This window comes from Poromitra crassiceps, assembly GCF_964638095.1.
Source record: "Poromitra crassiceps genome assembly, chromosome: 12".
NCBI classification, from domain to species: Eukaryota; Metazoa; Chordata; class Actinopteri; order Beryciformes; family Melamphaidae; genus Poromitra; species Poromitra crassiceps.
This window is the reverse complement of record NC_139632.1, coordinates 6,243,395-6,255,894: the sequence shown is the minus strand read 5'-3', so window position 1 is coordinate 6,255,894 and position 12,500 is coordinate 6,243,395. Positions and strand designations below refer to the sequence as shown.

General features: G+C 44.9%; 1 protein-coding gene across 1 annotated transcript in view; it reads right to left on the bottom strand.

Annotated features, from left to right (window-relative positions):
• Positions 1–12,500, bottom strand: part of kifap3a (kinesin-associated protein 3a) — a gene marked incomplete at both ends in the record, with an annotated part of 44,394 nt that overhangs the window by 8,175 nt on the left and 23,719 nt on the right. Inside the window, 5 exons of the mRNA XM_083647608.1 lie at positions 1–113; positions 3,892–3,977; positions 4,756–4,854; positions 8,416–8,541; positions 11,089–11,254. The exon at positions 1–113 is cut by the window's left edge and continues 77 nt beyond it. Of these exons, the coding sequence (XP_083503734.1) occupies positions 1–113; positions 3,892–3,977; positions 4,756–4,854; positions 8,416–8,541; positions 11,089–11,254 (590 nt within the window). The remainder of the gene's footprint in view (positions 114–3,891; positions 3,978–4,755; positions 4,855–8,415; positions 8,542–11,088; positions 11,255–12,500) is intronic.

Here is a 12,500-nt window from a genome sequence, read left to right as displayed (position 1 = left end):
AAGGGTTCTCCTGCCTCGTCCATCTGGCGGTTCTCCACCATGTCCAGCCACTGCGCGTTGTGCCAGCGGAACTTCTCACTCTGGATCTTCGTGCCCCACTCCTCATCATACTCCTAATGAGAGGTGTGGGGGGGAGGGGGGAGGAGGAGGATGGAGGAGAAGCAGAGAAATGACCACACAAATAATCATGCTGGCCCAGACGCACAGCAGGCTATATAGAACAATTCATGCAGCCGCATTTACATTTTGGCCATTTAGCAGAGACTCTTATCTAGAGCGACTTAATGAGTTAGGCAGGTACTGGTACAGCACTGCTGTTGAGTTATGCAGGTACTCGTCTGGCAGCAAGGAAACAGGCTGCTGGCATAAGCCCTCCCCCTGTTCTACAAGCTGCTCTCCTATTGGAAGCGTCGATTTCAGACTTCCGCTGCCCGCTTAAGAAGCTCCGTCATTGAACTCTGACCATGTCAATCAGAGCGGCTTCCGCTCCCTCCTCCCTGTGTGTGTCGCTGTAAATAGTCCCCCCGCCGCCGCAGTGAAAACAACAATGCTAACTAACTAGCTGGCAAGCTAACGGCAAAAACTTACACGCTAGCTCGTTGCTACACCCTGAAAATGGCACGTTGGATTGTTGGAAACTATTTTCCAAGGGCACTGCCGCTAAGCGCCGCCCATCGCAATTCCACAATGGTGACCAGCGCTGCCAGACTCCTCTCATGGAAGGGAGGGCAGGCTGGCCAGCGAGACTATGCAGGTACAGCACTGCTGTTGGGCTTTTGCGGGACTCAACCTGTGATCGGTCTTCCAAACCAGTAGGCCAACCCTGTCGCACACATGCCCATGAACACACACACACACAGTACCACACACACACACACGCACGCACGCGCGCGCGCGCGCACGCACACACACACACACACACACACACACACACACACACACACACACACACACACACACACACACACACACACACACAGAGAGCTTGGCCCGAATACCAACCGTCTACATATTCTTTCAAATGACGTCTTGTTTCATCTTTGCCAAGTCTAGTAAGCAACATCCCAGCTGAGCCGAGTGTAAAGTGAGAGGCCATCGGTCACTCTGTGGCTGAAGCAGTGAGCCAAGGAAGCGTCAAAGTCTGAAGCGGCTTATCCCTCCCTGCTGACTGGCTGCCATACTGATCCGTCTCAGCGGGGGAAGCAGAGAGTGCGTAGGCTCGCGTGAGGGTGTTTTTTTGTGAGAAGAAGAGAAGAAACAGAGAAGGTGTGTACGTGAGAAGACAAGAGACAGAACAAGAGAAGGAGGGTGCACGATGTGTATCAGGGTGTTGTTGTCTCCATCGTCTTCACGTTGGCGTTGCTGCTGCAGCTAATAAAAACCTGGGGCCAGGCCCGGCTCGCCTGCTTGCTTGCATGTGTAGCTTGGCGGAGGACGACCACAGAGCTCTGTTTTCCTTTCTCTGCAGGGGCCGAAGGGGGGAGAGATAAAGGCGGCCTTTGAGACCGCGACGCCCCGGCCCCAGCAGATTAATCATCCAGACGCAAAGCAGAGCCCCCTGGGCCCTGACAGCCACCCGACGCCCAGGCCTCAAACGGGCCTATTGACTGTCACACGCGGAGGAGGCCCCCGCCCGCGCCCTCCACCCCGCCTCCGCACCAGAGAGTGGCACTGACACTTTTTGTCACCGGACTGATTTATCATGGAGGGCTAAAATGGCTTCATGACTTTGGTTCTGCCTGAGCAATTAGCTTTCCAACGTGAGTTTACTATGAAGACTAATCCATCATTAGCACAGCTCATTACAGTGTAGAGGAGAGGAAGAAGTGCATACTTTGGGAGGCACCATATCGGATTTTTTTTTTTTTTTTTTTTTTTTCGATATCAGATATGCAGATATTTTCCCAATCTGATGCCGATACCGATTAGATATATGTTGGCATTTCCCCCACCTAATTCCAGAGAACATTACATCTCTCCTGTAGTGGATTTAACTAATTATTATGCCTGCTCTTATTGTGATGGCCCACTGACAGATGCTGACATAAATACAATGCTTTTCAAAATGTACACATTCACTGGGCAACAAATAAAACTTCGACTTAGACATACTTAGGTATGTAAACCATACCATATTATTTTTTATTTATGTAACATTTTCGTGTACGACTCATTCAATTTAGTCACGCTATATTAGAGTATTTGGGCAGTGCTAAGTGTAGAGGAGCATAATCCAATATATTCCTCTGGAAACGTGATCAGGCTCAGAATATCCGTGTGAATTAGTCCTCTGTCCCCCTTGGAGCCATCGATATGGTTTCTCCCTGAGCCACATGTGTGTTTCTGTGTGTTTGTTCACGTGGACGGACATACTGATCAAAGGGGGGGAAAGACTGCACAGTTATGGCTAAAGGACCCTGTGTGTGTGTGCGCACGTGTGTGTGTGTGTGTGTGTGCGTGTGTGTGTGTGTGTGTGTGTGTGTGTGTGTGTGTGTGTGTGTGTGTGTGCGTGCGTGCGCGCGCGCCTGTGTCGTCCAAGGCTCTGCTTTCTCTCTCACCTCTGCTGTCCAGCCACTGACACACACCAGAGCCCACCGGCTGCCTTTCATGTGGTTCACAGCTTAATAGGTCTCACTGATAATTTCAATGAAACACTTCCTCTGGCCCGCTGCACAGGCCGGCTGTAATCTACAGCTCATTACACTGATCTCAGGTCTGGCACGGATCACGCACTGACTGGGAGCTGACCACACCTGTCAGTCACAAACTGACTCAGGAATTCATCGCTTAGTTAATCGCTAATGTCAAATCTGACCAGCCAGGGGCACAGCGGGAAAAGCTAAAGGGTGTTTGTAAAGGGAGATCATGTCAAAACGGAGAGAAAGTCTACTGCCACAAAGGTAGAAGCGTTTAATGCTTGTGTCTAAAATGGTAATGATTATCTATATAAGAATATTTGAAGAATTACTTCTTACTAACCCTGACGCTAACCCTATTTTAACCTCGTGTTTTCCCTGATCACTTGAGTGAAAAATTGAAATATTACATACAGTATTACAGAGTGTGTAACATTTTGGGAAATTCCCATGCTTTAACCTAAATTGACAAATTACTGCCGCTGGATGAAAATCTTACACTCATTCTTACACAAAATCATCAATTTATATGTAGTATTAAATGGATTGGATTAATGGCTGAACTTGAGTCAAGATCTTGTCAATTATTTTCAATTCAAGAAAAAGAAAAAAAGAAAAAGAACACCTAAATTGCTACAACTGGAACAGCGATGAGATATTTCTTATGAAGCTCCTGGACACTTACAGCAATGATGTCCAGAGTGTTGTCGCAGACTTAACTTAGCTGAACTTAACTTACAGCGATGATGTCCAGAGTGTTGTCGCAGACTTAACTTAACTTACAGCGATGATGTCCAGAGTGTTGTCGCAGACTTAACTTAGCTGAACTTAACTTACAGCGATGATGTCCAGAGTGTTGTCGCAGACTTAACTTAACTTACAGCGATGATGTCCAGAGTGTTGTCGTAGACTTAACTTAGTTTAACTTAACTTACAGCGATGATGTCCAGAGTGTTGTCGCAGACTTAACTTAACTTAGCTTAACTTAACTTACAGCGATGATGTCCAGAGTGTTGTCGCAGACTTAACTGAACTTACAGCGATGATGTCCAGAGTGTTGTCGCAGACTTAACTTAACTTAAAACTTAACTTACAGCGATGATGTCCAGAGTGTTGTCGCAGACTTAACTTAACTTAAAACTTAACTTACAGCGATGATGTCCAGAGTGTTGTCGCAGACTTAACTTAACTTAAAACTTAACTTAACTTACAGCGATGATGTCCAGAGTGTTGTCGCAGACTTAACTTAACTTACAGCGATGATGTCCAGAGTGTTGTCGCAGACTTTGCGGATCTCCGCGTTGTTATCGTGCATCAGGTCGATGAGGTACGCGGGGGCCTCTGGAGTCGGGACTCAAGGAAAAGGGAACATTTCATCATCTTTATTGGACGTTTCAATGCTGCCTTCAAAGCCCCTCAGTCATCGGGACATCCTTAATCAATGTAAGAGGGGGGGACAGGGGGGACAGACATGGTGGAAATGTGACTAGGGAAGACTTTCATTTGTGGACAGGAGACAGAAGACAGGTGCCCTGTGGCCAGAGGAACAACGCTCGACATTTCCTGTGATGAGAGAACACTCTCAGAGGCCAGAGCACAGCAGCCGTCGAATCAGAAATTCCTCTTCTGTTCTCCACGCAGAAAGAAAAACATCCATCAGAAGATGCTGACAGAGAGGCTATTTGTAATTTGACACAGGCGGCCGCCGACCACAACTGTATACGATTACAGACAGCTTGGAATAGACAGGAGTATAAATAAGGCATAAATCAGGGGGTTATGGAGGTTGCTATGGCGATGCAGATGGTAATAAACAGCGACACGAGATATAGGGTGGTACTGCGGGTTACTATAGAAACACACGCCGAAGAAGGGTGAGTATATGGAGTAACGCTGGAGTGCTACAGACAAGGTATTTTTTCGACGAGACACAGCTGGGGGCATCATGGTGAGGTGACTGTGGCTAAGGTTCAAACCATGTGCTTGGATGCATTCTGGACTGCATCTCCTGTCCCGTCTCTCATACGGTATCTCATCTCATGCTGCAGAAATACGTAAAAGAATTAATTAGAAATATATAAAAAAAAATACGTAAAAAAATGAATTGGCAAAAGGATACGTGTGTCATTGATGATGACATCTCTGGTAGCCTGGTGGAAGACCATCTGGTAGAAGACGTAGACAATCTGGCACACAAACTCATCGTCCTCCTGTCGGGCTGGGATGGGAAACAGGTAGACAGGAACGGTAAGGAGGGGTTTGCAACAGCAAGGATTCATTTTAATTAAGCAATATCACACCAGAGGGGGTGCTGTTGTACTGTTTTATCAGCACAGCTGTGATTCGGTCGTAGGTACAAGGCCGCAGGCCGAGTGCCCAAGATAATCACAGCTGTGATGATGTTCAGTAACAGCAGCACGACCTCGAGTGTGATCTTGCTTTTATACAACAGTTGTATAAACAAAGCTATTCATCAAGTAATAAAAACTGTTTTTGTTTGTAATTTGAGACAACAGATAATTTGTGTCTGTTATTTGTCTCCGCCAACAAAAACAGTTCCCTCAGGATTGCATTACCAAGTGTTGCCAAGCAACAGGTAGACTTGCTGCCTGCAGTTTCCTGACTGCAAGCTAGCTAAGCTAACGTTAGCAACTTTGAGGTTAGCACAGAAGATTTCAGTTTACCGTTCATTTAAGGTCAAATGTATCTACTGTATATCGCTGTCCCTACTAGGTGTAAACGCTGTTTGAACGCAACCTAATCAAAATGACATTAGAACAGCTGTGAAACAGAGTGATATACGTATACAGTGAAAAGTCTTATGCTGTCTTATACTAAATCAGCACACATAGAATGCCTCCTCTTGTCCATTCAAATTGCTCGACCGGAACGGAACTAACTATTGTATAAACTGGATTATAAAACGGCTCTCTCAAATCAAGCAATCTGATTGGCTCACAGCTGTGGTATTTAGCCTATACCACACTAATATACCACAGTTATGAGAAAACTGAAAACTGAGAAAACAAAATGGTAGCTAGCTAGCCTCCGAGCCTCGCAAACGGGAGCTCCGCACCACAATACCTGTGTCTTGCGGTAGTGTTTACTGTCGTCTCTTGCTAGCGACGTCATCAGTATATGACAGCTAGTTAGCCGTTTGCTAGCTAACAACGTTCGCTAGCTGCCTACTGAAATGGAAACATAGCGTTAACTAACGTTAGCACGAGCATTAGCCAACGTTAGCTAGCTAACTATCGTTACATTCAAAAAGAAGCAACGTGAGACAAACTCTGAACTATGATCAAATCTATTTATTTAGCGTAGCAACATGTCAACTCTGCAGCTCTAGCAAGTAATCAACCATAACAACCCGCCCCCAGCACCTAATAGGCTACCTTCGACAAGGCTTCCTGTTACTCACACATAGAATTAAACAACATAGAACACACCACACTAACGTTAGCTGTTTGTTGGTTACCAAGCCTGTGTTGCTATCTGACATTGTTCAACAACTGCGTCGGCTCTGTGCAGGGAGCCAAGAGCATGATTTGTAAATAACAGCCATTTAAAGTGGAGTTTCAGTGTCACTTCAGACCGTGATATATGTTCATTATACCACACCTAAGGGGAAGCACGACCCCACGACCACAGCCTGTCGTGACCTATTGCTTAAATGAATCATGGTTTATCGATACATTCTGCTGCACAAAACATGTAACTTATTTTACATCTTATTTATTTTTTAATACATTACCTTTAATCCTGTTGTTCCAAAACTTTAAGCTAAATGTTAAACTTTGATTAAGGTGAAATAACTTTCTTTTAATTTCAACCAGTAGACTTTGAGGTGGGATTGTCTCTTGTCTTGAGATTTGAGCCGAGCCATTTGAGCCGAGCCCTGACCATTTTTGGCAAAGCTGCCATCGGTCTGCTGGCCTAATTATTAAGATAACAGCAGAGCCGGGCAATTATGTAACATATGTTTAGAAGATCAAATGATAATTAAATAACCATTTTAAATTCAACATAACGAATGGACGAGAGACCGCTGTATAACCCCCCCACAAACAATTAACCACAGGGGGGGGCTATTTCTCCCCCTCTATTTGTGATCTTTTTTTCTTTCGAGATGTCAAGATGCCAACATCTTTGACAGATTTTGTCGTTGTTGTTGACCAATCCCTATAATTGTAATTGTTTAATTGCTTCCATTAAGGTTTAAATCAATAATCTTATTTACTAAACAAATAACACTCATCTTAGATTCAATCAAATAAATTGTGGTGGTGCAAAGCAGACTAGGACAGGAAGTAATCAGGCCATTAGAAGTAATATAATTAAGAGCGCATTCTCCTGTGGGCGAGGGGATGCACAATGATCAATGTGAGAATGATTGTGGTGGCACTAAGAGCAGTTATATCATTTTCAAAATGGGATGACACAGAACAATTATATTGAATGGCTTGCTATTAATGTTCATAACTATTTCAGAAGTACTATTTCATAACCATACATTTTGTCTCCAGCATCTGAGTGAGTACAGCACAGCAGGGATACTCAACTTGCTTTGTCCGGGGGCCACTTTCGTGAAATGATAGAAGGCCAGGGGCCAGTTAATAAACAATCAATACACATTTTTCTGTAGCGGATTGTAGGTTTTTGGGGTGTCAGCCGGAGTTTAGTCTGACAATGTTGTGCACACCGGATAGTTAGTTAGGTTAAGTACATACATGTAGTGCCTGGGTAGCGAGCAGACGGCGGTATTTGACAATTTAGCAGCTAAATCATAGATTATTGAAAGATATTCCATATTCCAGACTGAAATGCTATAACAGAAGTGGAGTATTGGCCAGAATGACATGAACATTTGGACACTTCAAATTCAGCGGGTATCTTGCATGTTGCGTTCAGGTGCACTGTAATTTTCTTTTCTATTTTTCTTTTCTTTTGCAATTCCATCGCGGGCCACACAGGGGGCACGCCGCCAGTTGAGTATCACTGCAGTACAGCATAGACCTTAAAGTTAATCAACCCTGGACACAAAGTGTATACATTTAGTCTTGGTCTGGGATCCGGAGTCCAGACTTGTTAAAAAGGTGTGTTACTTAGAATCCACTAGGGAAAGAGCTTTGACCCATTCTGTACACCGACCCAAAGTTCTGGAGTATTCACCTTATTCCTGGACTTACGTTTCCCATGATTCTCAGCAGTTGCCGGTTGTCGACTTCCTGTTTACATTTTTTTCACTAGCAAGGACGTGCGTGCCGCTGTCAAAGAGTGGGAACGTTTGGCTTATTTGATCCAAAATGGCTAAAAATAGTAACGTTGTGTGGTTGCATTACTTGCATAGCGGCGATATTTTACAAAAACGAGGTGAATGTCAATTCACTCGTACTGTACGGGCTTATTTGAGCCAAAATGGCTAAAAATAGTATGTGGTTGCATAGCGGCCGCTTTTATTTTGAAGGCTAAACGTCCAAACCGGTATTTGGTCATTGAACGAGCTTTAATGGTCTCTCTCTTTCAAGATTCAAGATATATTGTCACTCCGTTGTACAATTATGCACGTGTGAAATTATTATGCTGGGGGGCTCCATTACAAGACATAGGTAGGTACAAAGTCACAACAATTATTATGATTATTTTCAGTCTCTTTCGCTATGAACGGTCCTGGGCGGAAACAGGCAACCGGCAGCTGGAAACAGGGAGGGAGGGTGTTATGGAAGCGCCCACGGTCTCACCAGGAAACTCGTGAATATAGTCAAGATGTGGGCCTTACCATTAAGCAGCTCAATAAGGGCAGGGATAATGCCAGACTTGGCCAGCAGGGCGGCACAAGAGTCGTCCATGGACACGGTGCCGATCATGATCACCACCTCCAGAATGAGGTCATCCTCGGCAGAATCTGACATAAGGGAAAAGTAGAAGGTTGAGAAGACCAAGGCACAGGCTCTAATGTTCACTAAACCTTCTAACATTTGGCCTTGACGGTGCCCCTGTGTCTGAACAGACCAGAGCATTCAGCCAGGGAAAACATCCATGTTCTGTGACTATAATGGGCTCAAATGTGTCTAAGCTGTTAAGAGGGGTTTGCTGTCTCTTTTTAACTGTGCTGTCTGGAAGACTACACTCTTTCAAAATGATGTTCCAAAAAGGGTTCTTCTCCATCTGCAGCTCCTTTGTAAGACTAAGAAGAAAAAATACACACAAAAGAAGGGTTATGATATGGGTAGAAGAATTCCTGGAACCATTCAAAGTTGAACCCATAAAATGCAAAGGGGATCTTGATAGAACCTGCTTGAAAGGTGGGAACTCCCTTAAGGTTTCTGTGTAAAAAAACAAAAAAACAGGGATACAGTAGTATGTCTTATCAGAGTGTTAAGAACATGTGAGGGTTCTTTGTAGAAAGGGGATTTCACATATAACATTGCCTCGTGGGTTCAACGTGGAACCTTTATGTAAGGGTTCTAGGTGAATCCCTCTGGGAGGATTCTAGGTAGAATCTTCAAAAGGGGTTCCATCTAGAACCAAAAATGCAGTTAAGTTAAGTCTCCCTATTTTTAACCCTGTCTCCCGTTGTGACTGGTAATTTCTTGTTGATCTCCAAATATAATAGTGATACAAATCCAATAGCTGTAGCAGATGAGATGTATTAACATAATTCTGTCTTTTATTGAGTTTTTGCGGGTTGGTTTGTTTTTCTTTGAGGACGTTGGGGGCCGGATTGAGATGGTCCAGGGGCCAGGTCAGGCCCTGGGGCCACATTTTGCCCATGTGTGGTTTACGTATATGGTTCTAGTTGCAACTTCCATTTAAGCGGCGGGCGTCCTGGTGATCAGCATCAGGCTAAGGCACATTGCAAATACCGTACATCTGATGTTGTGAGTTCATGTCACTTTTTTCTCCTGTAATGTCCTGAAATGTTCTGTAACTATCTACTGTTGACTTAATAAAGTGGACTTCCAACGCCCCTTTGATAAAGACAAAAAAGAGCCAGGGTTAGGAGGTCAGAACATGTAGTGGAGAGGTCATGGAAGGTAAAGATAAAGCCCAGGTCGTAATGTGTGTGTTCTCCGTCCTCACATCATCTCGCTCAGTGACACCTCACTGATAATATGATTTACAGATACTAGTTACAGGTCAAGCAAGGGCATGGGAGAGACCTGGCTTTTGGGTTCAAAGAGAAGTAGATGATGAGGGAAAGTTGGGAGGGTTATCTTGTGTGAGGCAGTGTGAAGGCCTGTGTGTGTGTGTGTGTGTGTGTGTGTGTGTGTGTGTGTGTGTGTGTGTGTGTGTGTGTGTGTGTGTGTGTGTGTGTGTGCAGACGTGTGCATTTAACACGTTCACTGCCAATGACGTGTTTTTACGTCAAACAAAATCCAACGGTTGACTGCCAATGACGTGTTTTTACGTCAAAAAAAGGATTTTTTTTTTTTTGACCGTGGGATGTGCATCTAACCCTTTTACATCTCTTATATAAATATTGGAGCCACCGAACGTGTACAACCCATTCCACCGACCCACTAAGTGGCGACAGTGCTCTCCTGACTAGAGGAAGGCAAGCAAAAAGCAGTGTGAGGAAGCCATTCTCATGAAAATGGATTGGCGAAAACGCTTTCGTTTTCGCGCTGATTGCTGGCGGTGCAGGATTGCAAATTTGCATAATAGATTACGGGTGGAACACACTTTGAAACACGCAGCATAAATATGACCAGAATCGCAAAAGCTTCATCAAAGCTCTCAACCGAAACTCCAAGAAACGAGCGAGCCCATCCAGACTTGCACAGCGGCCGCCAGCAGACAGGCACAGCAGCAGCAAAGCAGTGAGCCTGGTGACGCGAGGTTACAGCAGCAACAGAAACGAGCTTGTGACACGCCCGCTGCAGCCAAGAAGAACACACACGGAGGTAGGAGTTTGAAGGAGAGGGGTGTTTCCTGCTGTTATGGAGGAAATGACTGTTCAAAACTATTGTTTAGATGTCTGACGTCTTACTGATGCCAAAAATGAATGGTTAAAGTGACTGTTCTATCGAATTTCACAAAAAGCCGTTTATCTCAGAATAAATTTTCAGACGCTGAAACCATGCTGTATTCAACTGCTAATGCTTACATAACTACTAACTCTACAAACTAACTCTTTTAGACAGAGAAAGCACACATTTTATTAGTTCTTTTGAGATATTGTGTGTTCACAAAATCCTAACAGAAACGAATCCTCGGCTCTTGAAAGATGAGCCAGAATCCTCAAAATAAAACCTTGGCAGAAGCTAACTACAGTATTGAAAAACGGCTGGCAGTGAATGTGTTAAAAAACATTTCTGTAACAATATCTTGGGTTTATGAGCAAAGGGGGACATTCATTCAGATGTGTTCGCACCAGTGTTTCCACTCAGATCATGTCTTGATGGGGTAGAAAAGACGTTGAAAAAGCATTTTGACCGATGTATCAAACCTGGTTTGAGTCGATCTTTAAGGTAGGGCACCAGGTTGTATTCCTTGAGCACCAGCTCCCAGTCAAGGTCAGAGATGGTGAGATTGGCCAATGTCCCCAAGCACTCGATCACAAACTCCTCAGCCTCCTCCTCGCTGATCTGGGCTGCCAGGTCCCCCACATAGTCCTACGAGGAGACAACATCACACACATGCTATCATAAGAATGCAACGTGTCTGTGTTTGAGTGAGTGAGCAGAAAGTATCTTCTGCCATAGCTCTGCTGTTTGACGTGCGATCGGGCTGAATCTTTCAGGAAGTGTAAAGAGCACCCCCTGCAGGTGACCTATCAGAGCTGGATTTTTTAATTAGGCACTTACGCTTCGTTCACACAGACAATCTATGCCTTGCCTTGCCTCAACCCACGCCTACGCCGAGCTGGGCGTGAACCTGTTACACGCTTTTGCGATCACACCGCACGCCTTTTGCACGCCGAACCTGGAGCCGAGTCACAAGCGCCTCTCCTCTCTCCCGACTGTATTTTTTCACGTGTTGTCCAGAATTGTCATGGGTAGCCTCTAGGTAAAATAAATCTGATATATTTAATGTTCTATTGATGCTGGATATGTATAACCAGGTCTGACTATAGTCGGACATTTTAGAGAGGTAATCTTGCAAGAATATGTGCTGGCACAACAACATTGTCCATCTTGCTTCTTCGGTTGCTATTCTCTCTCATGAAGATTTGTTTGCCGACGGGGAGAAAGCCCCACGTGATAGATAGCCACCCGTCAATCTCTCTCTCTCTTTCTCTCTCTCTGCTCAACACTGTTGTAACTCCATTTTATTTTGAAATTCAGTTGAATTTGCCATTTCCCACGGATATTGTCGCGTTTTTCTTTCATGGCTTGACAGAAAAGCCTGCCTGCACGCGCCTTGTCGGCTTCAAAATAGAACTCACGCCTATTCGATAAAATCGGCAAGGCACAGGCAAGGCGTGGGTACACGCAGGGTTCACGCTCAGGCGGCCGGTGTACACAGCCTCGTTGACTAAAACGGACGCCTATTAAAAAGCGTGGGTAAAGGCAAGGCATAGGCAAGGCTTGGGTCGTCGGTGTGAACCCAGCCTTAGGGCAGACTAAATGGGCAAAAATGGCTAATTGGCAGCCAAACGCCTCAACACAGGTTCAGCAACATGGAGAGCTCCAGAGTGGAGAAGCACACAGGTGAGCGGAGTTCGAATCAGCCAGTGAAGTGGATTATGAAAACCCTCTGAGGAGAGAGAGGAGAGGCTACATGCCAACTCTGTGAGCGAGACCTGACTAAATGGCTAGTCACACAGGGACGGGTATTCAGTTGATAGCTGAATTATTGTGATAACCTAAAGCGATAAACGATATACCGGTAACTATAAAGTACAGATTTTAGCAGCAT